At 45.6% G+C, this 25,475-nt stretch overlaps 1 protein-coding gene across 7 annotated transcripts in view; it reads right to left on the bottom strand.

Annotated features, from left to right (window-relative positions):
- Tnik (TRAF2 and NCK interacting kinase) overlaps nt 1–25,475 on the bottom strand; it is a 407,835-nt gene that overhangs the window by 85,741 nt on the left and 296,619 nt on the right. For 4 of the 7 annotated variants that reach the window (XM_069991889.1, XM_069991891.1, XM_069991890.1 and 1 more), the window contains exons 10-15: nt 22,241–22,416; nt 18,352–18,418; nt 15,243–15,447; nt 2,850–2,960; nt 1,999–2,085; nt 225–413 (exon numbers count right to left, since the gene is read on the bottom strand). In XM_069991889.1, coding sequence (XP_069847990.1) covers nt 225–413; nt 1,999–2,085; nt 2,850–2,960; nt 15,243–15,447; nt 18,352–18,418; nt 22,241–22,416 — 835 coding nt within the window. The remainder of the gene's footprint in view (nt 1–224; nt 414–1,998; nt 2,086–2,849; nt 2,961–15,242; nt 15,448–18,351; nt 18,419–22,240; nt 22,417–25,475) is intronic. The other 3 variants (XM_069991892.1, XM_069991894.1, XM_069991895.1) reach the window with 1 other exon arrangement.

Below are 25,475 nucleotides of genomic sequence, written 5' to 3'. Positions count from 1 at the left end.
TCTTAGATAAAAGATATTTTTCCATTTCCTGTTGTTGCTTATAAAAACTTTACTATTTCCTCAAGGACAAATACATACTCAACCACACCAAAACCACATGTGGAGTAAAGTACCTTACTATTTCTCTGCCAAAATGATATGGCTCCTCTAGAAGCAATGAACCCCATACTTCCCACTGACTGAATAACCAGACTGCCAGGGCATGGCTGCCCTTGTCCGCTTACCTCCTTGGCCCAGGCAGGCTTCTCACTGGGACTCATCCCCTCTTTGTAATGGTATAGTGGCTTCTTCTCCAGGGGCCTCTGCTCCTGCCGCTGATGCTGAAGGGACACCAAATAGTCCCTCTCTTGCTTTAGTTGTCTCTGCAGCCTTTCTGCTTGTCTCTGTTCTTCCAGTTGTTTGCGCTTATATTCCTGCCCAGGCCGGGGGGGGGGAAAAAGAATAGAGAAAAGTCCAGATGACTGTAAGGAACACCTCACATGGCAATGAAGCATGCTAAGAGGCAGGTTAGTGCTAGTGACAAGGGAACTCACACACTAGTGGAACTACACACAACAGAATGTCAGCTGTGCGTAGATTAAGTCCAGCCCTGTGTTAGTACCCCAAAAGAAAATGTCATTTAATGAAACCACTCCTGCTTTAGTGGCCACCCTGCAGAACATCACCATGAGGGAAATGACTTGTCCCTGATGCCTTACAGAGAAGATGGTAACCATGCTATCTTTGTATGGTCAGCACACAGTCCCTAAAAGGAGCCATTCCCTTCCTGTTGCAAGAATTAAATCATTCCAACATGTATAATTAAACACAAAACTAAAAAAGAAAAAAAAACAGAGATACTACCTAAATTGCATTAATAAAACTTGGCCTAGCGCGGGGAAGGTGGCTCAGTGGTAGAGTGCTTGCTTTGCATGCATGAGGCCCTAGGTTTGATTCCTGAGCACCACATAAACAGAAAAAGCCAGAAGTAGCGCTGTGGCTCCAGTGGTAGAGCGCAAGCCTTGAACTGAAGAGCTGAGGGATGGTGCCCAGGCCCAAAGTTCAGGGCCCACAACAAAAAACAAAACAAAAAACGTGGCCCAACAAAAGCAAGTTATGTATAGCCTAAAAAATACAAGAATGTGCTTGAATAAAAATTTCAGTTTAAAAAGACATCAAGAAGCCCATTAGGAGAACAGTATAGTAATAATAATGAAGCACATCAAGTGGCCACTGCATGAGCAGGGAACATAAAATGTGCCCATCATAAGGGCAAACTCAGAGTCTACAAGTGAAATAGGACTGACAGGTCAAGTAGGTACTTAATGGAAGAGGTGAATGATTGTTGCAAATGGCCTTGAAAATTACTCTGCAATAAACACAGTGGGTCTCAAAAGCAGCTGGAACTTACAGTAAGGCTGGATTTGTGTTAGGTTTTTATAAAAGAACCAATAAAAATATATAACTATTGTATTTAATGTATTATATGCTGGGCAGATTGCATCAGGAAACATATTTGAGTTTCTATGAGATTTTGAGGTTCACAAGGCTTGGAGGACCCCTGGTTTTTGGTTTTGTCAATACGGGTGCTTGAACTTGGCACCTCACATTCTCAGCTTTTTGGTTAAATCTACTACTTGAGCTACAGTTTCCCATATTTTTGGTGGTTGGTTGGAGACAAGGGTCTATGGATTTTTCTGCCTGGGATGGCTTCAAACTGTGATCCTCAGATCTTAGCCTTCTGAGTAGCTAGGATGACAGGTGCGAGCCACCTGTGTTGGTGATTCCTGGTTTTGAACTGTCATGTTAGGAGGAAGAGACACATGATACATATACACACACACACACATGTACAAGCATACACACACACACACACACACACACACACACACACACACACACACACACACACACACACACACACACACACACACACACACACACACACACACACACACACACACACACACACACACACACACACAGAGCAGGGCAGCAGGCTTGAAGCTTTCCCATTACCAGAAGTAGAGCTTGTTCATGCAGTAGCTGCTGCTGTAAGATCTCTAACTGTCTTTGCTCCTCCTCTAACTGTCGCCTGATGTATTCCTGCAGAGAGAGGCAGCGGAGAGTTCGGAGAATTTGGAAGAACAGAAAGAAAAAGAAAGTAATTTCAAAGATGACAAGACCTGCCTGAGCAGGAGTAAAAGTAAGGATAGGAACCAAACACCCAACACCTCCTCACGGAATAGGAAGACTGTGCCACACCAAAGCCACACCCTTCAATGGAGTCAAAAGCACAGGCCTGGCAGCTGTGGACTGGGGTGGCTCAGTATTGTATAGTTACTACTTTACTTGGTCTTAATATACACAGTTACATTTTCAAGCTTTTCACTATAGGCTTTTCTTTATGGACTTTCTAGAATGAACTGTGTTGCAGGCTGCAGTGTGGACTGCTGTCATGGTGTGCCTCTGCAGTGATCGTCCCGCCAGTGGCTGGCAGCATAGGAGTCTAGCAGGGAGAGGGGCTCAGAGTCTCAGAGGCCACAGACTGCACGAGCAGAAACGCTCTTCTGAAGGGATGGAGTAGAACTTGGCTCATTTTTCAGCTTCACTGAGAGCTTCCAATCAAATACCAGACAGAGCTGGTATCTACAGTCAGAAGATCCAGGTGTGTCAGTGGCCTCTGACGTGGGTAGGAAGCAAGGCTCAGTGGGTGTTGCCAAAGCTGTGCATTTGACTTTTTGAACAGGTGAAGGAATAAAAACCTTGAGCAAGCAGTGCTGAGAGAAGGTGATCCACACCCAGAGCTGCCTGCTGCTGGAGTTCATGCAAGGGCCAAGGGCCATGTATGGACTCCACATGTGCTCTACCTGCTCGTGCTCAGCGCGCCTCCTCTCCTCCTCCCGGCGCATCTGCTCCTCATAGTGCCTGCGCTGCTCCCTCTCCTGCTGCTTCCGAAGCTCCTTCTCCCGCCTTTGTTGCTGTGGGCAACAAGCAGACAACCATGATGGCCCTGGACATGGGGATGTAGTAGACAAGGAGAGCAGCAGGGAGCGCTGCCACTGTGCACATGAGCTCTTAAGGAGAGAGGCTTAACCCCTCCAGTGCTCCCTCTCCTGGGCTGTGGTGGGGAGGCCCCATGGGAAGGGAGGAGATGATAGGGAGAGACTGTGGTCCTGTAGAACACTGCCATATCCCACACAAGTGGATTTACACTGGAAGTTCCTGTGGAGTATATTTCCATGCTCTCAAACCAGGGTTAGGAAACGTCAGTGGCTTAATGGGCTATTCTTCCATATCAAGTGATTTATGAGATTATTTCTTTGTGAGGTTTACATCATTCCATCATTGGGTCACAGCTTTTCAGAGCTAGAGAACATTGCATTCAATACCATAGGGTGGCAGAGGGTGAACAGAACTCCCATTCAGTCACCATTTTTCTCCTCTTGTGTCTGGAGCATTCATTCACAATATTCACTTCAACTTCTCACTCAGGTAAGACTCTTGTGCTCAGCAACCACCAACATCTTCACCTCATACAATTACCATATCATGGCAGTGGACAATGTGACAAGCACCTAAGATGGTTTTGGGGGAAGGCAGGTTGTATTATGACGTAATGAGAACTTTGTTGCTTAAAAGGAAGACATAATAGGTTTGTAGAACAGTACACTGGTGCATCCTTTCAGAATGACTTCCTACCTCCTTCTAAAACTGAACTATACTCTTTAGTGAAAACTGTCAGGAGTTAAACCAACAAAATTTTGAATTAGTGCAGAAGGTACTACTAGCAAGTTCATCTCTGAGTGCAATAATTCTTAGTACTACCGGAAAAATTGTGTCTTAATGTAAAAGGTAAATCTATAACTCTTTTCGAATAAAACAGTTATGAACTTGAATTAGGCCAGACCTTTTAGGACAGCAAATGTATGATCCATCAAGTAAAGGAAAATGTTAACCAATTAAACTTTATATAAAAAGCTTTTGTTTTTCAAAGACAATAAGAAAATGAAAATAAGGTACAAACAGGGAGAAAAAACATTTGTAAGTGATATATTTGATAAAGGACTAGAATAAGGGATGAATTCCAACCATAGCTCAGTTGTAAGCCAATCCAGTCATATGATTTGACTAGACATTTCAGCAGACCACATTTAGGGAGTGTGAGCACATGGAAAAATGCTCAACATGATCAGTAATTGTGAAAGTACAAACGAAGACCACAATGTTATCATAGTATACAACCACTATGAGTTACAGTATTACCAAAAAGGTAGTTAAGTGTTGATTAGAGAATGTGGAAAATTATTACATGTTTTATCTTCATCATAAAATCTTAAATAAGTCTTATTCTTCCCATTTTGTAAGAGCAAAATGAGGCAGAGAGAGATTGTTCAGGTCACATCTCTTCAAGATCATGCCCAGTAAGGACTTCAAAACCAGCAATGTGTCTCCAGCATGTAACCTCAATTATTACAACAGATGGAGAAAAAAAGAGTGATATGTCAGAAGGGACTGGTTCTTCATTCTCTCAAAAATTTTAGGAGACGTTACAAACTAAGCCATGTAGTTATAGCAACAGTGGTGCTCAAGGGTTAGAGCATTTAGAACCTTGTGGGGAATGTAAGAGATTTTTCTGGTTGTTCCAGTGACTGGGGAACATGACTGGCATTTAGTACAAGGTCCAGAAATGCCAAATATCCTGCCGTGTGTAGGTGTATCGCACAATTCAAAGTGTTTCCCCACACGTGTCCATGGCATCTACTTTCAAAAGGGCTACAGATCCTTTGTGTCACATCTCTGGAGCGACATGGGATTTCTTATTCCTCACATGTGAGCTTCAGAGGGAACCAAGCAGAGGCCCCATTCTCCATGACACTTTACTGCATGGCCATGAAAGCATGAGGTGCCAGGGACAGACTGGACCGTGTCCACGTCACATCAGCAAGCCATCTCTGTACAACCAGGAACCAGAGAACTTTTGTACAGATCTTTGTCACAGTCCCCGCTAAGCTGACACCCAGAACTCCCTAAGAAAGCCTTCCTAATGTAGCTCTCACCATAGCCCTCCATATCTGGTACCTTCCAGTAACCTCTGAGCCTCGGGAGAGACGGTGTCTTTTGAGACAACATCTGTCATTTCCAGCTTGACAGTTGCTGTCCATTTTAAGATTATAGGAAAAGGGTGGCCACCAGTTTCATGCAACCAACTGACATTACCAAACAGACCAGCATGTTCAGAATGCCTTAGACAGCTATGGGAAGAGGCAAGATGAAGCTGAAAAGCAGGGTGAGACCTCCCTGTGGAGCTAGACATGAAATCACAGGGCACTGGCAACAGAGCGAAGACAGGCTTAGCCTCTATGTGTCCCTCTGTTCCGAATGGAGATGCAGCCAAAGGATGAAAGGGTTAAAACATCTAGTATTCCAGTCACCTCAACAGGGCTGGAGTGGGTGCCAGCTTTGAAGTAGGAAGGCAAAATTTGGTGACAGTAGGATGTGTGGCAATGGTGGTGGGGGGCAGAGGGAGTTCTTGGCCAAGGGGCATCTGGATAGCATGACAGAGAAAAGCATGAAAAGCTTGGACATATTGGTTCCAGACAAGCAATTTTTTGTTTTGCAGAAAAATAATTCAGGAGAATACGAGGCGACATCATCTGAGGAACCCACTGAATAATTTGCATTATAGACTCAACACAGAGACATTTCCAACACTCAACCAAGGGGACTCAGTGCCAGCACAGTGAATAAAATAATTATGTGTACGGATCTGGATCCTGGCAGGAAATAGCCCTAATTTAGCTAGCATTTCAAGGTTTTTGTTTCTTTCAGTCCAACCATCAGTCTCTTAAGGAAAAAAAAAATCAACGTTTTGAAGATAATAGTTGATTTTTATGTGACGGGGTTGTACATTTTCAACCTTGGTGCCAGGAATCAATACTGTTTTATAATTACATGCCACTCAGGTCCTCACACAAGGGTGGGTGGTATTGATTACAACTCAGGAGGTTCTGAACTTCCCAAGTACTGTGCAGTTTCTGAGAAAGACACTCAAAAGTGACTGCTAATTAATAATGACCTCATTCGGATCAGCCCCTGCTAACACTAATACATGGAGGCATCTGCCAGGACTTTGCTTCCTGTGGTGAGGCTGGAAAAATAAGTTATTTCCCCAGCCTTGCAGGGTACCCTGCCAGTTTCCAGCTGCTGTGTCCCAATGTTCTGGAAAAAAGTGTTTTCTGTCGTCCTGTGTATGGGGCCGTTGAGGAGGCATATCAAAACGCATCAAGGAAAGACCAAGTCCTTGGCCTCAAGCAGACACCTTTGCAAAGCTTGGTGACTCTTGCTAGAGGTAACTCTTTGAGGCTAAGGTCTGTACTTGATTCCTGCACTGCCCTCCACCTCTCATGCAGGCCTGGTACCCAGCAGGTGCACAGAAGCAGAAACTTGGGATAGAGGAAGACAAGACAGTAGCCTCTTCAGGTTTTTTTTGTGGCATTTTTCCTTCCTATCAGCCCTTCTGGCTTATAAATATCTACCTAATAGAAGAGAGTTGGTTTTTTGTTTTTGTTTTTGAGCATGGCTCATCAACTGTGTACTCCAGACTAAAAACTATCTCCTGCTATTCTCATACTGGGTTTGATGCCACATATACTGGTTGCATATAGTGCAGACTGGATAAACAATGTAGGGGACAAAAGTCTTGCAGAACTTGAGACCAGACCTCTGCCCTCCTCTGCCCTTTGCTGACAACCCTCACAGGCCAGAACCAGAACGTTCTTTTATGTTAAGCCCATACAAGGTTGGGAATGTTCTTCTAAAAGGTAAGTCACCTATAACAGATGTGATACTAACTTCCCATCTCAGGAAAGGTATGGAAATAAAATTAGAGTGGTAAGAGTCTAAGCTGGAAGGAATGGGAAAGAAAAGCTCAAATAGTATTTTCACATTATGTTCAAACTAGGCATAATGATAAAGTTAAACAGAGACTTCTCAAAAGAAGCAGCAAAAATGGCCAATAAACACACCAAGAAATGCACCATATCCCTGGCGATAAAGGTAATGCAAATCAAAACAAGACTGAGTTTCCATCTCATCCCAGTAAGGATGGCGAGCACCAAGAACAACAACAAATAATGGAGGAGGGATGAGGAAGAGAGGGAAAAGGAAATCTGTTACATACATTGTTGGTGGAAGTGCAGACTAATGCAACCAACTCTGGAAGGTGGTTTGGAGATTCCTCAAAAAACTAAATATAGAATTACCCTGTGTCAAGCCATACCACTCTTGTGCATCTGCCTAGAACATCACAAGTCAGGATATGACAAAGACACTTGCACATCCGTGTTCTCTGCTGCATTCTTCACAATAGCCAAGTTATGGAAACAGCCCAGATGCCCTGAAACTGATGAGAAAGTCAAGAAAATGTGATACATTTGCACAATACAATTCTCATCCTGAAAGAATATTATGTCATTTTCAGGGAAGGATCTAGACAAAAAGATCATGTTAAATGAAGCCAAGCTCAGAGAGATACATGGTGCATGTTTCTCTCAAATGTGGAAGTGAGATTGAAAATACAAACATGCATGATAACAGATACAGGGTTCCATGCAGGCACACACAAACTGACTAAAGGACAGTATACTTGGGGGGGGGTGTTCCAAAGGGGTAACTTCTCTGAACAACTAGTGTAGTCATTATCAAAATGAATACCAGAATATGGAAGCATATTTTGAGGGAGGGCACAGGAAGTGGGGCACAGGAATAGAGTGAGGAAGGGTGAGAAAATGCAGTCATTATATTCAATGTGCATGATGTAAACAATGCACTAGGCAACTTAAGTGGGAGTGGGAGAGAGAAAAAGGGTAAAAGAGAACATGGAAGAGGCAACACTGTACATACAATAGCTTTTGGAATTGAAACTTCTTTGTACAGTTACCTAATAAAAATGATGCTGTGAAAAGTATTGCTTTAACTAACTATGCTAAAATTCTTGGAGTTTTTTGGGGAGACATTGTCAGAAGTTATATACTTTAAAATCAGGCCTTCAGTGGGGTCATCAAAGTAACCTTTTCCATGGCTGGGAGATGACTGACAGCATCTCCCCTGTGAGTTTGTTACCTTAGCTCCTCAGGAGGTCAGCAGGGCCTCCTCTCACCTTTCGTCCCCCATTCATGTTCCTCAAGGATGAGTTTGGGGGGGGTTGCTCTGACCCTCCCCAAGATTTCCTTTCAGGACATCTGGTGGAGGTTTCAAGGCTCTATTTTCAACAAAACTGGTTAATTGTAATAAGGAAATGTTAATGTTGTCTCCCTGCTCGGGGACCCCTTAAAGGTAATTTGTTTATCCCAAGTTGCCTATACAGAATATCTGTTTCCTCCATCCTGCAATAAAGGAAATAGTCCTCATGGATGCTCTTTATGAAGTTGTGAGCCATCTTTACGTCCTAAATGCTCATTAGGAATTCCAAAATAGGATGTGTTGCCTTGAACCCATGGAAGCATATGGAGAGAGATGTCAAAGAAGTTAAATGACCCTGTTTGAAAAGTACTGTCAAAAGGATTCTTCCTTCAAGAGACCTCAGGATCTGCAGCCTCCATGATTCTATAAAACTGTGCACTGAAGAAATAGAGTTGAAAATGAAATTTTATGAAATAACATTGTAAAATAATGCTTTCAGTGAAACTAGGTTAGGAATAACCAAGAAAATCAAGCTGACATACAGATTGCATGTGTCATTAAAAGACAAAAAGACCCTGTGAAGACTTGGATGATGGAGACAGGGATGTGGGGCCCATTCAGGCTGGCTCTGAAAATCCATCCCTTCATCCACGTAAGACCTCTGAACACAACCCAGAAACAGCAAGTGCCTTGCTCTAGGGTTTATTCCACTACAAAATGCATGTCCATGCCATTTTTAAACTGTAGGAATTTCAGTCAAGCCACTTCAAATACATCCCTCCTTTCCCAGCCAGAATCTAGAGGCCTGGGCAGACAAAGGCACCCCTCCTCCTGCGGGACAGGCCAGTGAGAAGAAGGGGTCCTGGCTGCTGGGGTTCCTTATATCTATGCCAACTACACCGTCTCCTGAAACAGTGTGATGGACACATGTGACAATGATTGCTGTCAGAGCCCCTGGGCCAACGCAGGCCTGGACAGTCAGCCTCCAGCCGGCCCACTGCTCTCAGCTCTTTCCTCATTCCTGTTAAGTTATTGAAATAGTTAAGGCCCAGCAAGGAAGCAGTCATTCTTTGCATGGATGCTAATAATTCGGGGGAATAAAGGGCAGCCCTGTGGCTGACTGGCCGGGCACTACTCACACATCACTTTAGGTGGCCTGTAGTTAATGTGTGAGCATCTTAAAAGCCAGGTCTTGAAATGGGAGAATTACTCTCGCTCATAGCTGAGCATTTGTGGTTGGAGAAGCAGGGGAGGTGTGGGGGGGGGGAGGGGGATGCCACTCCAGTGAAAACTTGTCCTGATTTTCCTGTGTCCTGCTCTGCCTGATGAACTTGCTCAAGCTGCATTTCCTCAAGATCTCTCACCCTGGAAAGAGTTAATGCACCAAAGAAACAACCAGGCAGGCAACAGGAAACAGACTTTTCCCTGTATGTTCAGGGACTTCCTGAACTTGGTGCCAGGCACGGATCGAAACACTTGTGTATTAGCTCATTTAAATGACCAATGTTCATTATTCTGTTTTAACACTGGGCAGAGGTAAAGAGACACTGTCTTGTTCCCAAATGCAAAAGCAGCAAAGTGGCAGTGCTGAGACTAGAACCTAGGCAGTCTCTTAACCGGAATGCTTTGTGCCATTGACCTTCTTGGTGAAAGAATCAGTGGTAAAGTGCTGGGTCTCTGATGCTCTCAAGTTTGCCATACAGACATAGCAGCACCTCTAGAGGGGTCTTGTTTAGATACTGGTAGGGGACAAGATGGTATGCAGCCACTTGTAGCAAAGATAGTACCATAATCACATCCTGTTGGAAATGATAGCCAGAAATAACAAATGTGAGCTTCACTTCCAGAAAGCCCTCTGGGCTTAAACAGGAAGAGCAGATTTCTCAAGGTAGCCATTGACTACCATGAGCAGGTAAGGCCAGAGCTGCTGGCAAAGCTAACAGCAGATAGAAAATCCCTGTAAAACATAAAAAAGCCCTGCAAAGGAATGAGGGAGTCCCAGTTTTTCAGTAATCAGGGAAGGTACATTCAGGGAAGTAAGGGAAACAGAGATTAGGAAGATGCTCTCTACTAGGAATCATTAAGATAAATCATTAAAATAAGCCAGGTGCTGGTGGTATCTGTAATCCTAGCTTCTCAGCAGGCTAAAATCTGAGGATTGTGGTTCAAAGCTAGCTTGGCAGGAAAGTCAATGAGACTCTTATCTTCAGTTAAGTGCCAAAAAAAAGCTGGAAGGGAAGCTGTGACTCAAGTGGTAGGGCATTAGTCTTAAGCAAAAAAGCTCAGGGACAGTGCTTAGGCCCTGAGTTCAAGCTCCAGGATGAGCTGGTTATCTGTTTTTGTTTTTGTCTGTTGTAGAGCTTGAACTTCAGCTCTGGGTGCTGTCCCTGAGCTCCTTTTGCTCAAAGCTAGCACTCTTAACACTTTGAGCCACAGTATCACTTCCAGTTTTCTGGTGGTTAATTAGAGATAAGAGTCTCATGGACTTTCCCGTTTTGGATGGCTTTGACCCCCAGTCCTCAGGATCTCAGCCTCCTGAGTAGCTAGGATTACATGTGTGAGCCACCAGTGCTCAGCTAGCAGCTGTTTGTTCTCTGAGCTGTTTGTTCTCTGAGCTTGTCTTCTTGCTCACACTTGTCCTTCCAAAGCCTTAACACAGGACCAGCAAGCAGGAAAAAGGTCTCAATTGTACTTTACCGTTCCACAAAACCAATGATCCCAATGTCCTTCTAATTCCCAGTTACAGCAGATAGAAGCTCATAGAAAATTCACATTTTAAATTGCTACGCTCTATTTTGTACATTGTGTTCCATGAGTCATAGGTGAGATTCTCAGTCAAAACATAGATGGTAGAGGATAGAACCAACCTAATATATTTTAGCCAGAGTCTGTTTTTATTATTGTTACTGGGTTAGTTTTTGTTTTTGTTTTGCTGGTACAGGAATTTGAACCTAGGGCCTCATGCTTACTCAGCTGCTGCTCTACCTCTTGAGCCATGTCTCCATCTCATTATGCCTCATATGAGACTCTATCTCCCAAATAATAAAATCAGATCTCAAATTCTGTGGATGTCAGCTTCCTAGAGCTAGGATTAAGGCATGAGCCACTAGTTTCAGTCTCAGAACCTGGTTTGTTACTGACAAGGTGGTTATGGTCTTGAAGAGCACTAAATAAAAATGGGGTGTCTTGAATGTTTTTACCCAATTCTCTAAAAAGCAAAATTTACTCTCAGAGAGGAGATTGCTGCCTCTGGGGTCAATTGGATCCATTCTTCTGACGTAAAGATCTTTCAGAAGTTAAAGACATAGAATGCTAACAGCAAGTTGAAATAAATGTTCAAGCCACTGATATCATTGCACCATCAGCCCTGATGTGATTACTGCAATGTCACTACCCAGAAGTAGAGATTAGGAAGAGCATAGTCAAGGTCATTTGGGAGAAAGTTATTAGTGACCCCATCTCAACCAATAAGAAGCTGGCATGCACCTGGGAGCCCACTGTAGGCACAGGCAGGTGGGCCATCATATAAGGCTGTTCCAAGGCAAAATAGCAAAGGCCTATCTGAGAAATAACTAAAGCAAAAAGGCAGTTGGGGGTATGGCTCAAGTGATAGAACAAACTGAAGGCCAAAAGCCCAACACACATACACACACATACAAATTCTTAGGCAGAATCAAACATCGCCATGACTCCTACCACCTCCAGGGTCTCATACTTTCCCCATCACACTGTGACACTGAGAATAAGAAATAGGAATGCTTACAGCACTGAATAGCATAGAAGAGGGCCTTGTGAACTTTCCCCAGCATTGGACTGACTCACCTTAACTGACTTTAATCAAGGTCCTGGAACTTAGTTATAAATTGTACCTTATTACTGGCCAAAACCTGAATCTGCTCTCCACCACTTGGTTGGACACAAGCCACAGACATTTAAGAATACAGACACTGATTAGAACTTAGGCAAACCCACGTGGCTCCCCACAAATAGCAAAGGATGCACAGACCTCTTCAGAAGGGTGGGAGGTGATGTGAGATCACCAGAGACAGACGCCTGCAGCAAACAGGCCCGAAAGGATGCCAAATTTAGTTGTCACACAGTCAAGTACCCTGAAACACAGACAGGGCTGGAGAGGCAGCAGGGGCAGGATGCAAGAATCTCTAGAGGCAGGACTGTCATTATTAGAGGCTGCGAATTTATAGCTGTTAAGTATTTACTATCCTTTTCTTTACCGAGCTCTAGGGCACGGAAAAGGAGCCAAAGCTGGTACAAGAAACGTGTCTGGATCCACACTGAAAAGCTGCATCTCCCTACATTGTCACCCCCAGAAGAAGATAGGCAGACCCCTTCCATGCCAGCCCGGACCTGGGTGCTCTGCAGGTGTACGTGTGAGCCTTCAGCACTCGGCTGCTCAGGAACCTTTAGGTAGAGTGCAGGAGTTCAGGCCAGGTAAGCAATACTGAAAAGCATGCCAAGCCCATGCCTTGGAGATTGAGCTCTGCAGCTGGGTCCCTGGACATGGACCCTGCTTGATTCTCGAGCTGTGGGACCTTTAGACAGGCACTGACCTCTCCCTGATACAGCTGCCTTATCTTTAGAGCACAAGTTGTTATTGCAAGCATTAAATCAGACACTTCAGCTGACAGGCTGCACAGAGTACCTGGGAAATTACTAGTGTAGTAAAGGTACAAAGCTCGGGTATGCTGGGTGTTGGCTAATGCCTGAACTTTGACTTTCTAAGGAATTACACTGTTACACTATTTGAGATCTTCCTGTAATCCTAGCTACTCTCAGGACGCTGAGATTTGAAGATCACAGTTCAAAGCCAGCCCAGGCTGATACATTCAAGTGACTCTCTTCTCCAGATCACTACTGAAAAGCTGGAAGTGGAGGTATAACTTAAGTGGAAGAATGCCAGCCTTGAGTGAAAAAGCTAACCAGAATTTCGTAAGGTCCTGAGTTCAAATCCTGATAACTGGCCAAAAAAACCAAAAACGTGGGGCCAGCACGGGAGGTTTCTAGTAGCCTGTGTGGGTGGTAGGAGGTGGCGCCAGGAGACAACTGCAGGTGCCCGAGAATCTCCTCTGGGCCTCAGAGGTGAGCGCAGGCCATGCAGATGCTGCGCACTGCTACACCTTGTGGATCACGACTTCCAACATGTCCCCACCTCCTCACTGCACCCGGCCAGGGCCTTCTCCTGGAAGGTTTCTACCGTCCACCCAGGCCTCTCCTACCACCTGGTGAATGTCAGGGGACCGGTCAGCACAGGAGGGCTGCTGACTTCCCACTCAAGGCCCATGCTCCACACTGGCAACAGTCACACTTCTAAGTAAACACATTGGGTGGTATGCAAGCATATACAAATGTATTAACTGAAATATGGTAGATTCCATCTCAAGTAGTTAATTCCTTGAAAGGCAAAGTCAAATACACCAAAGCAAAATACACCAAGAAACCTGGTACTTGTAAGGGGTGAGGTGGCATCAAGGAGAAGAGGGAGAATACAGTCAAGAGTCCCGTGTATATCCTACAAAATTAAGGGGAGGGATGGGTGAGAATGTTGAAAGCAGTGACACTGATCAAGATATACTGTGTTCATAAACTGCTTGGTTAACTGGGGGAAAAAAAGATCACAAAGAAGTCATGTTAGCACATAATCAGATGATGAATATTACAAGTCACAAAGAATATGGTCTCCAAGAAGTGAATCTGTTAACATCCTGACCTTGGACTTCTTAGCTTCCATCACTGTAAGAAATAACTTACTCTGTTTTTCAAGCCACTCAATCTATGGAATTTTATCCTAAGAGCCAGAGCTAATGGAAATGCCTACATTTATTTTTTAATTATATTATCATTTCAGAAAAAGAAATGCATTACTTAATCTTACACTGGACAGTACTTTTATCTCCCTTCTGCTGCTCAAAGAAGCTTGTGCTTCACCAGGCAGAGGAAGGAGGCCTGGGAGATGTGCTAAAGTCCTGGACAGGAGCCCAAACCCAGGTCTTTAAGACCACAAGGGCATGGCCTGATATGCACACACACAGGTCAGCAGGGCTGTGCACACCACTGGTCTTGCCTGCCGGCTGGAGGACAGACCCTGGGCACAAAGCGAGTGAGGGAAAGGCCTCTGAAGTTCTGTTCTCAGTGTTCAGGAGAGAATTAGTCAGGCCCTGCTTTTTCCATCTTCTGCTTGCCTTTCCATGATAGTCTAGAACACACTTGCAGTGCCTCTCTCCACTTCTGAATCCTTCATTCATAAACTCACCCACTCTGCCAATACTTCTGAGGCACATGTGTGAACACTAGAAACACTGGGGAACAGAAGTGAGAAGACATGTTTTAATAGGGGCTTCCACTCCAGTGGGTGGGGAGATAGGAACTTTTACAGGGTGTGTTTCCTGGTGGTCAGACCCAGGTCCCGGTAACAAAGTAGGGGAGGGCAATAGAACACTGTAGAGGGAAGGGAGGGCTGCGATCGTAGGTGAGGCCTCCCACAGAAGGTAATACATGATGGAGACCAGGAGGGGTACAGAGCCCTCCTCTACATTCTACATAGGACCCCGTGCCCATCCCAGGCAGAGAGCCTCTTTTCTGTCCAGGCAGCTTGCTTCCTTTCTGTGACTCTTTCTAGAATGGTTTTCCTGAAGGGCTCCTGCTTTGGCCAGGTGGCTAGGCTATCGTTAATGACATTGTAGTTACCTGCATCCTTTTCCAGAGCACTTTGAAGACATCCAGTTAGAAGCTCCTGGAATTAAGCCACACCCCTTGGCAGATTGTGAACCCGCGCTCGGCCAATGGGAGCAGAGGGGCGGGGCCTGCTGGGGGTAGGGGATCAAAAGGGAGCAGCCTGCCTGCTCTGAGTGCTCCCTGCCAGGCCGGAGTTGTGGCTGGCTGGTGGGGCTTCCTTCTGCAGAAGGTTGCCTCCTTATTCCTGGGTGACACCCCCTCCTGGCGGGCTATCTGTAACAGGGTGTCGTCTCCTCTGCAGGCCCCCGAGCCTGGCCGTTGGGATCGGCGCCCCAGTGGGCCTCCGGGTGTGGGGTGTCGGATATGGGGCCTCCCCCGCGCGTCCTCACCTCCTCCAGCCTCCGACGCTGCTCCTTCTGCTCCTCGATGCGCTTCTGGCGCTCGGCCAGCAGCTGCCGCTTGTGCTCCTCGTTCTCCCGCTGCTGCTGCTCCAGCTGCTGGCGCCGCAGCGCCTCGGAGCGCTCCTTGTTGGCCAGCTGCAGCCTCAGGAAGTCCCGCCGCAGGGTGGACTCTCCTGGCAGGTTCAGGATGGAGCTGCGAGCAGGACACCAAGACGTTAGCCTGGCGCACGCCCGTAGTCCTAGTCCCCCCGGGAGGCTGAGATCTGAGGACCCAGGCTCCAAAGCCAGCCCAAGCGGAGGCCAGTGCTCCAGCGGAGAGCTAGGGTCTAGAACCCAAGTTTGCTAAGGAATTCAGGGCTGCTTCAGTGGGACCACAGCCAGGGATCCCTAGGCTCGCGCTCCCTCCCTCCCTCCCTCTCTCAGTAAAAGGAGGGATGGAAGAAGGGAGAGGGGATCGAAACAAATTCTGCTTCACTAGTAGGGCTGCCTCAGTCCAATCTAACTGCAGATAGAAACCTATAAGGCTATAGGCTTTTTGGTTCCATGTAGCCACCTACCAGAGAGATGGGGACTGGCTTCTTCTAGAAGCTTCTATCTGAAACAAATCTGCTAAGCCCAAATTTACCAACATCTTCTATGTGACAGGTGCCATGATAGGATGAGTTCTAGAAAACAGCAGCTGCCAGATAAACTGCTATTTCCGAATAATTTTCTTGTGGAGAGGCAGACCAAAAACATAATTAAAAATAATGAAATATAATGTCAAGTATTAGTATGCTCTACAAAAGACAACGTGTGTCACACAACTTAAAAGCAGCAGTAAGGCTGGATGCCAGTGGTACACGCCTGTAATCCTAGCTAATTAGGAGGCTGAGATCTGAGGACTGAGGTTCAAAGCCAGCCTGGGCAGGAACATGTGCGACTCGTGCCTCCAATGAAAACCAGAAATGGAGCTGTGGTTCAAAGTGATTGAGTGTTAGCCTTGAGCAAAAAAGCTCAGAGATAGGGCCCAGGCCCTGAGTCCAAGCCCCAGGAGCCTCACACACACAGAAAAAAAGAGCAACAAGTATAGGGTGTGTGTCCAAGATTAAGGGTCCTTTCTAAATGGGCTGGGCAGGAAGAATGTTCCAGGCAGAGGGAAAAGCAATGTTGAGCTCATGCTGGGAACAGGTATGGCCCTTTCCCAGGGACCGGTCCCCTGCCAGGCCTTGCAGGGTAGAGGGAGAGAAAACCTGGTACCAGATGTCAGAGAAGGGGGCGGAGCAGGGCTGGGGGCTTTCAGAGTGGAAAGCTGTCAGCACAGGCACCATACAGACAAATCCCAAACAGGACTAACAGCTGGGGTCCTGCAGCACTGGCTCTTGGCAGAAGCTTTACCCAGGACAGGGACATTGGAGACGGAAAAAGTTCTTGGGGACAGCAGACCAGAAGATCAATGTTGGCATTTGTGTGAGATCCTACCATATATGATGTCAAAGGCTTTGCTCAAGGCCTTCCCTAGGTGATCTTGAAGAACTCAACAAGCAGCTTCCAGAACTTCCTGCCTTAGTGAAAGGCTCCAGAACAACTCCCAAATGATGAGGCTTATGCCTACTGACTCTGGGCAAAGGTGAGCTTGTCAGGCAAAGTTTCCCTCACGTACACACAAGGATGCCCCTTCAATGTTAATGGGTATTCCTGACTTAGTTTCTCTTTAACTCTGTCTCTGTCATGTATATTTTTTCCCCCTCTCTCCCTCTCTATTGCTCAGGCTGTATGTGAGTGACCCGGTTACCACCCTTGAGCTGTCACCTTGTTTCTAAAATGAAATCATCCTTGTCCTTTTCCACGTTGTAGAAGTTCATGAGGATTAATTAGGCATGTCCATAAAAACAAGACGGCCCATTATGGTCGCTGTACAGTGACAAGCTGTAATTACAGCTGGCCCACTCACTCATTGACCTCTGCCATGCAGATTAGCAACTGTTGGAAAGACAGAGGCCCTAGATTCTCTAGGGAATGATCAGAGGGCTGACTTCCCCATCTGGGGAAGTGATCAAGAAACAGCACAGGACTTCTGGGGAAGCCAGTGGCGGGGCCCCAAATGTCTCTCCTATAGTTACAGTGAGGGTGGCTGATGTGTATCAGACAGAAGGAAAGGATCCTCCTTGAGTCTTGGACCTTCGGAAATCAAAAGGCAGGTGAAGAGACTAGAACCAATGGCCTCCTAAGCCCAGTCTCACCCTCATCTGGTAGTTTAGCAAGAATCCAGCTGAAAAGAGACCACGTGGGCACGGATTCATTCTAGCCATGCATGGGATTGGTGGTCGCTAGCCAGGGAGCTGCTAGCAATAGGGGGGCTGGTGTCCTTCTGTGGCATTTGTGTTCACTCCTTGGATGACTAGAGAATGGAGATCTATGGCGTCCAGGGAGGCATGAGCTTGTCTGCGTTCTCCTAAAACTGACTGCACCTTTACAACGCGCAGCCCGTGGTATATATGGAAGAAACCCTGCCACTGTGAGCCTTAATTGGGATGGGAGGAAAGTTGGAATCAAAGTCAAGCAAACCCTTGACTCTGGGGTCCAACATGTGACAACAGGAGTGGCATTTAAGTTTCTCTTTGGGTTCACCTCTAGAGTACAATTTGATTTCTTGGAAATTATTTCCCCCTGGATTGGCCTGTTCATGAAATCATGAAATCGCCACAAAGGTGGCGACCACGTGGAAGGGTTTCTCAGAAGGATAAAGGAAGGAGCAAGCACTTCAAGTCTGAAATATCTTAAGTCTCCGGCAATTGCAGTTTTGAGAACTTTTAGTCCCAGATGATCCAGATACTTGGGTCTTCTCCACCGTACATGTTACAGCTGTGAGAAGCCAGGATTCGAATGGAGACCATAAATCTTGGGGACAAAATAAAGAATATGCCCATTTCCCCGTTTCCCTGAGAGTCTGCCCAGGGAAACTCCCAATTTAATGAACATATGTGTGGGCAGTAAATTAAGTAAGATCACCATGAGTGGCTGCTTAAAGATGAATGTACAAATCAAAAGGAAAGTGACTTTCACCCAAGCACAATTGCAAAGGTAGATGGATGAGGCCTGGCTTTCCAGGCCATACCTGGGCTCTCCTGAGTCGTTCTCCTCCTCTTCCTCCTCACTTCCACTGTACTCGTACTCCGTCTCATCTGCAGGGAGATGCACAGGACATTAGTGCACGGGATGGGCAATTGACCAGGGAACCATTCCCCCTTCCTGCACAGCCTTAGGCTGCTCAGAACACCATGGCCAGTGGCGGCAGTCCTGTGAAATTACACGGAGCTGAAAAATCGCAGCCCTGGGATATGACAGCTGCTCTGACTTCCCGTTTGTGGTGAAGCCAGTGCCAAGCTCCTGTGCTACCAGCCGGGGGAAAAGTACAGCCTGCACAATGGTGCACAGTTCATAATACTTGATGATTGTAAAAAGACTGCTACTGGTTTGCCTATTTACTAGACTAGACGTTATTCATTCTTTTGTAATATATTTTATATATGGAAACCCATGTTCTCTCATTGACCTCCCATAATCCTCTAATGGAAATGAAGATAGTCAGCTGACAAGAAGGTCATGCTATGGCCAATGCCATCACATTAATAGTCAGTCTGGGCTCTGGGTTAAGGATTCAATGGAGAACTTTTCCCACCTGAAAACCAGGCTTCCTTCCCATCCATTTAAACCAAAGGCCTACACTAAGCCCATGAAAACAGTGATGAGAAATGAGGAAAACACAGCTGTTTCCACTGCTTAGAATGGAGGAAGGGGCAGAAGTACTGAGGATTAAAGGGCTGGGCTCTCAGGTAGGGAGACTGCAGTTATAGAGAGTAACTGGCAAAGGGCACTGCAGGCAACATGCCCAAGTGAGTAAGGGGTCATGAACGGAGGAGGCCTGTCTGTGGGTAGTGAGGAGCCTTGTAGTAAAGGCAGATGTGCAGATGTGACCTGACTGTTAACCTGTTCATGACTCTCAGTTATGATAACCTTGATGACAAATTCCTCAAAAGGAGTTGAATCTGCAATTTGGTTATGTCACCACCAGGAGGCAGTATGTCCATGGGGAAATCTCACACTGGCTGAAAGGCTTGTTCATACTGTTTTAGACATTAAAGAGATAAGGAAAGAATCCAAAGTGTGATGAGCTCAAGTGTACTTTTAAAAGAAAATCATAAGCTAGGTATGTGGCTTAGTGGTAAAGTGCTTGCCTACCATGCATGAAGCCCTGGGTTCAATTCCTTAGTACCACATAAAGGGAAAAAGCCGGAAGTGGTGTGGCTCAAGTGGTAGAGTGCTAGCCTTGAACAAAAGCAGCTCAGGGAAAGTGCCCAGGCCCTGAGTTCAAGCCTCAGGACTGGCAAAAAAATGAAAGGTTATCTTCCTATCTGTAGATAACTCTGAACTTTCCAGGCTTCTAGTTTCTTTAGTGGTTTGAATTCAGGGTTTTGTACAAAAGCTCTACCATTTAAGCCATACCCAGCCCTTTTTGCCTTAGTTGTTTTTCAGGTAAGGTCTCATGCTTTTTCACAGTGCTGACATAGGCCCATGATATGCCCATTTCTGTTGTCCATGTAGCTGGGATTATAGGCATGTGTCACCATGCCTGGCCAAACTACATTTTTTTTTTTTGGTGTCAATCAGGGGCTTGAACTCAAGGCTTGGGCACTGTCCTTGAACTTTTTTGCTCAAGACTAGTGTTCTATCACTTGTGCCACAACGCAACTTCCATAGGCTACTTATTTTTTAAAGTATATTTCAACAAAATTTACAGAACCTGAATAAAGTGTCCTCCTATTCTACACTGGAAGTTTAATATTCCAAACTTCCCTGAAATGGATAGAGTTCAAAGTAAGATGAAGCAATTTTATCTAATAAAGGAAATTACAGCAAAGGAAAGAAGCACATAATTATTCCAATTACTTCTACTCTCTAAGGTAAAACCTTCATTTGTCAAACTTCTCAGTTTTAATACATCACCAGAATTTGGTGTGATTGCTTTTACATGACTGGTTTAAATTAGAACATGTCAACATATCTTAAAGAAAAATCTCAGGCTGGGAAAAAAAATAAGCATGAAGTAATGTAAAGTAAAATTCTTGGCTCTACCAAAAGCTGATCATAGGGAAAGCTCGTAAGAGAGGAGAAAGAGGAAGCAAATTAAATCGAGTGATCAAGAGAATAAACGCAATGAGATCTCATTTGACCCTTCCTGGGATGGCAGGCAAAACTGAGCTTTCAGTGGACCTAACACTAAGCAGGGTTAGATTCCCTACCACACATGTGAGTAGACATATTTCCAGGGATCTTACTCTTCCACTCTACAAAGAATGAACAGCTCAAAAATAGTCCAATCTTTATGACACAGTGAGTTCTCAGTTACAGCCAAGGATCTGTCTCCCCCAAATAGGACAACAAGACACAACATTTTCCATTCTACTCATGGACCATGCGTGCTCAGAAGCTATTTCTGAATAGCATCAAAAACTTAAAGCAATGAAGAATTGCCTACATAGAGTGGCGAGTTGGGTACCAGTGGCACACATCTGCAATCCTAGCTACCCAGGAGGCGGAGCTCTGAAGAGCTCTATTCCCAGCCAGTCCAGGCAGGAAAGTCTGTGAGACTCTTACTCTTAGTTAGGCACCAAAACAGCCGGAAGTGAAGCTGTGGCTCCAATGGTAGAGTGCTAGCCTCAAAGAAAAATGCTCAGGGACAGTGCTCAGACCCTGAGTTCAAGCCCCAAGACTGGCACACACAAAAAAGAAGGAAAATGTAAATGTTGAGAGAGCAATTTATATCCTGCACTGTCTGTCACGTGGAGGGAAAAGGGAGGTGAAGAGGGATGTGAGGAAAAGCACATCGGCACGCACCTCCCCAGCCTCAGCCTGTGGTCCTGCCACTCCCCACCCCTACCCTCTGTGCCACCTTCCTGCCCCCAGCTGCCTCTCCCTGTGTCTCTGCACCAGCCTCTCTATTTTCCACCAGTTAGTCCTCACCCTCTCCCCTACCTCCTGGCTTGCTGCTCAGTCAGCCATAAAGCCTAGATCCTGGGGTACAAGTGTTGAAATAAAGTAGGGTACAGTCCCAGAGCCCTGAGTCTCAACTCAGATCCTTTCCAATGATTCAGTGATGAGATTTTGGTGCCAAAGGAAAAGTTTTGCAGTTGTGAAATAAAATCTGATGTACAGTGTGTGTGTGTGTGTGTGTTGGGGGGGGCACCCGCGCATGCGCGTGCACACATGCCTGTGTTAATCTGGGGCTGGAAATCAGAGCTTCATGCTCTTTCTTGGCTTTTTCTCTCAAGGCGGGTGCTCTACCACTTGAGACACACCTCCACTTTTGGCCTTTTGCTGGTTAATTGGACATAAGAGTCACACAGACTCTCCTTCCCAGACTGACTTCACACCGTGATCTTCAGGTCTCAGCCTCCTGAGCAGCTAGGATTACAGGCGTGCGCCATCCACGCCCAGCCCTACTGATGGTTTATATCTCTGCAACTGAAAGAAAATGCAGTTGGACTTTTCACCAATTGAATCAGGACTGAGCCCCTGCACAAACACTTAAACGCTGAAACCTATCCATACAGATAAACATCAACTCGATGGCTTTTTTTTTTAAGATTGTCTTGCGGACAAAAATACTCATCTGAATTAAGAAAATCACTTATTGAAAAGTTCTTTACAAGTGTCATGCCCTATGACACTGTTCGGTGTCTGGAAGAGGTAATACCCCTTGCAGATCCGGATTTTTGTTTTTGGTGGTTGGCTTTTTTCTTTCATGCAAGATAGCACATTAGCAGTGAGTTTCTCTCCATTGATGCCCAAGGCTCTGGTCTGGCAGAAAGTCCCACCCACCACAGGAACTGCCCCTCCCCTCCCTCCCCCCCCCTCCCCACCCCTTCCCCCCCAGCTCAGAAAGCCCAGGCTATGGCTCAGGCCGCTCCAGTGTCTCTTGGCTGAAACCCAAGTGTGCATCTGACCTTTTTCTCCTCGCTTCTTCTTTGTTCTGTCGATGTGGTCCTTGAGTTGAATGCGGACCTGTCTCTCGTTAGGTTGGTCACGGATAAACGGATGTTTCATCAACTGTTCTGTGGCTGGTCGCTGGCTGTGATTCTTTACCAGGCAGCTCTCGATAAATGACTGGAATTTCTTAGACCTGCCAAACAAGAGCGATGAGTCCACAGATAACAATCGAAAGAAAAGCAAAGATGTTTTTGGAATTAAAAAAAATTTTAAAAGTGTCATCACATCTGTCAGCCTAGGAATCAGCCAATCATTAAAGAGGTGCAGTGGAGGTCAAAGGCACCATCCAGGTATTGTATGGTACAGTAGATACATGGAAGTGTGGTGGTGGTTTTTGTGTGTGCTGGGACTAGGGCTTGAACTCAGGGCCTAGGTGATATCCGTGAGTTTTGTGAGGGTTTTTTTTTTGCCAGTTCTGGGGCTTGAACCCAGGGCCTGGGCACTGTCCCAGAGCTGCTTTTGCTCAAGGCTAGCATTTGACCACTTGAGCCACAGTGCCGACTCTGTGTATGTGGTACTAAGGAATCGAACCCAGGGCTTCATGCATGCTAGGCAAGCACTGTACCACTAAGCCACATTCCCACCCCTCCTTGAGTTTTTTGACCAAGCTAGTACTCTACCACTTGAGCCATAGCTCTACTTCTGGCTTTTGCTGGTTATTTGGCAATAAGAGTCTCACCAACTTTCCTGCCTGAGCTGGCTTAGAACCATGATTTTAAGCTCTCAGCCTCCTGAGTAGGCAGGATTACAGGTGTGAGCCACCAGTACCCGGCACAGGGGAACATTTTCCCTCAGTGCATACACACTTTTCACAGAAGAGCAAAAGGTATCAGAGAAGAAAAAGGCCTCTTGGGAAACGCCTCTGGTTTGTGAGAATGAGAAAACGAGGGCTGGATCTTAAAGAACTCAAAGAAAATCCCTCCAAGAGAAAGGATGCTTGAGGAAGGGAGACATCAGTGAAAACCCTGAAAGTTAGGAGGAGACTCAGGGCTGGGAGCCATAGAGGTGAGCCACTGCCTGACTTGAGAAGGAGAACCAGCCTTAGACGGGAGAGGCATGGGGCAAGGGAGCCCTGGAAAAGTGCCCGGCCAGAGCGGGGAAGAAATTATGATGGACTTTGTCCATGATTCATGAGTTAAGCACGCATGTTCTTGCAGGAAGTTCTAGGGAATTACTCAAGAGTCATTAACAATCAAGGCTAGGACTCTGCAGCATGCGGGGCTCCCCCTGACAGCTCAGCACCTCCTCCCCAGATCTCAGGCCGCATCAGTACTGGCTCTCTGTCGCCCTCCTGTGGCACACTGTGGATTCCACATACAAAGCTTTACACCCTCCCTCCCCCCTTCACTCTCTGGCCTGAGAAGTGTTTTCATCACCTAAAACATATTTTGGACCATGGTTTTCAACATTCAAATGTGACAGGCTACACATATGTCTCGTTTTCTATTTCTGCCTAGATCAAAGGAGTTTCTCATTTTACTCCATGTTTTTCAAGAACTTTCCTGTGGCAACTTGTTTCTCCCTAAATTTCTAAGCTATGTTTAAACTTAGAAAGATTTTAATTTATACTTATTTTATTATCTTTAAGCAGTTATACAACTGACAGGTTGCAATTCAACATGTCCACTTACGAGCATGATACACGATCAATGTCTTAAGACTGTTTGGAATAGAAATATGAGGAGTATTTTGTGCTCGGAGTTATCCCAGGATGAATAAAGACTGGCCACTCTATGGACCAGATACAGGGACAGTGGGTTGGGCACCATATACCTACCTACTCAGTCCCTTGGCCCCTGATTCTGCTGCTTCTACTTTACAATCTCTCAGCAGAGCCCACGTCATCTCCGTATCTTGCACAAAGCCCACGCCACCTTTGTATCTTGTGCAAACACCTGTGTGGCAGATACTTGAATGGGCAGACACATGGACAGAAGCAGCAGGTAAGGGTGTGAGATGGTCACCTCTGAATCTGCTTATGATGGACAGAGAGTAAGGTCCAGGGGGGCAATATCATTTATATTTTCAGATCAAATAAATCCGTGTGGGTGTAAACATAATTATCCTCTAAGGAGAGACCTAGCAAAGCACAGCACAATGGACTCTCTTAAGAAATAAACTGGAAAGAAGGAAGCTGAATACATAATAGAAAAAAATAAAACAGTATTAAAAAATAAAGATGGAAACAAGTAAATTAAGACTGAAAGCTATTAAGTATATCCACAAAGAATGCAAGTGGCAGTTGTCTTGCTGGCAACTGCAAGTGCTGGCTGAGCACGAATTGCTCCTCTATTAATTAATTAGACTGTGATAAATAAAAGAACTCACATCCAATCTAAAAGAATGGCATCCAGGCTTAATAGCTGCTAGATTCCATTCCCTAACATTCACATGAAAAAAAATTAAATCCAGAGAAATATCTAGACCTACAGGACCAAACAGTGCCCACGGATTTTTATGAAAGCAACTGTGAGAATCCCTTTTTCCAGAGCTTTCATGAAGGAAGGGAATCAGGAGGGAGGGAGGGACGATGGGAGACAGAGACAGAGAGTGGGTGGGGTTAGAGAGGGAGATTGAAGAGCATCCATTGGGCCTGAAGCGTGGGCCAGATGTATAAGAACATGTCAGGGCTAGAGTTGTGCTGCAGGTCTAACTCATAGGACATTGTTTGAAGACTAATACTTTCTTAAAACTCATTCTCAAAAAAAAAAAGAGAAGGATTCATTGTCTCTTATTCTAGTGTGAGCAAAGAATCAATATTCTTAATTGCACATTTAATTGTAAGTGAAAATAGCTTCCCTAGGTTGGGTATTTCCTGTTGGCTGAGTGTTCTAATGGGTTCAAGGTACATTTAGATAACTTCATTGTTTCAATCTCCGTGGCTGGTAACTTGGTTCTTTCCTTACAAAACCAAAACCTAAGTTAGTCATACCAATATCCCAAGGGTTGGGATGGAGGGGTAAATGCGGATGACTGCTGTTTACACAGTCCAAGGCGTGCATTCCACTGATGCGAAGCACCCGACCTTCCCAAGGCTATCCCGTGTGTACATTCAATTATATGATGAGAATTTGAAATGCAGGAAACGGGCTAAATGAGCTGATGATCTTCAGATTTCCCAAAGGCAATCTAACTTATGAAATATGCAGTGGCCCTGCCCTGTTTCTTAAAATTACCCCCCCTTTTTTCTAC

This window comes from Dipodomys merriami, unplaced genomic scaffold, assembly GCF_024711535.1.
Source record: "Dipodomys merriami isolate MVZ:Mamm:240054 unplaced genomic scaffold, mDipMer1.0.p SCAF_40, whole genome shotgun sequence".
Taxonomy (NCBI): Eukaryota; Metazoa; Chordata; class Mammalia; order Rodentia; family Heteromyidae; genus Dipodomys; species Dipodomys merriami.
This window is presented reverse-complemented; position numbering and strand designations above follow the sequence as displayed.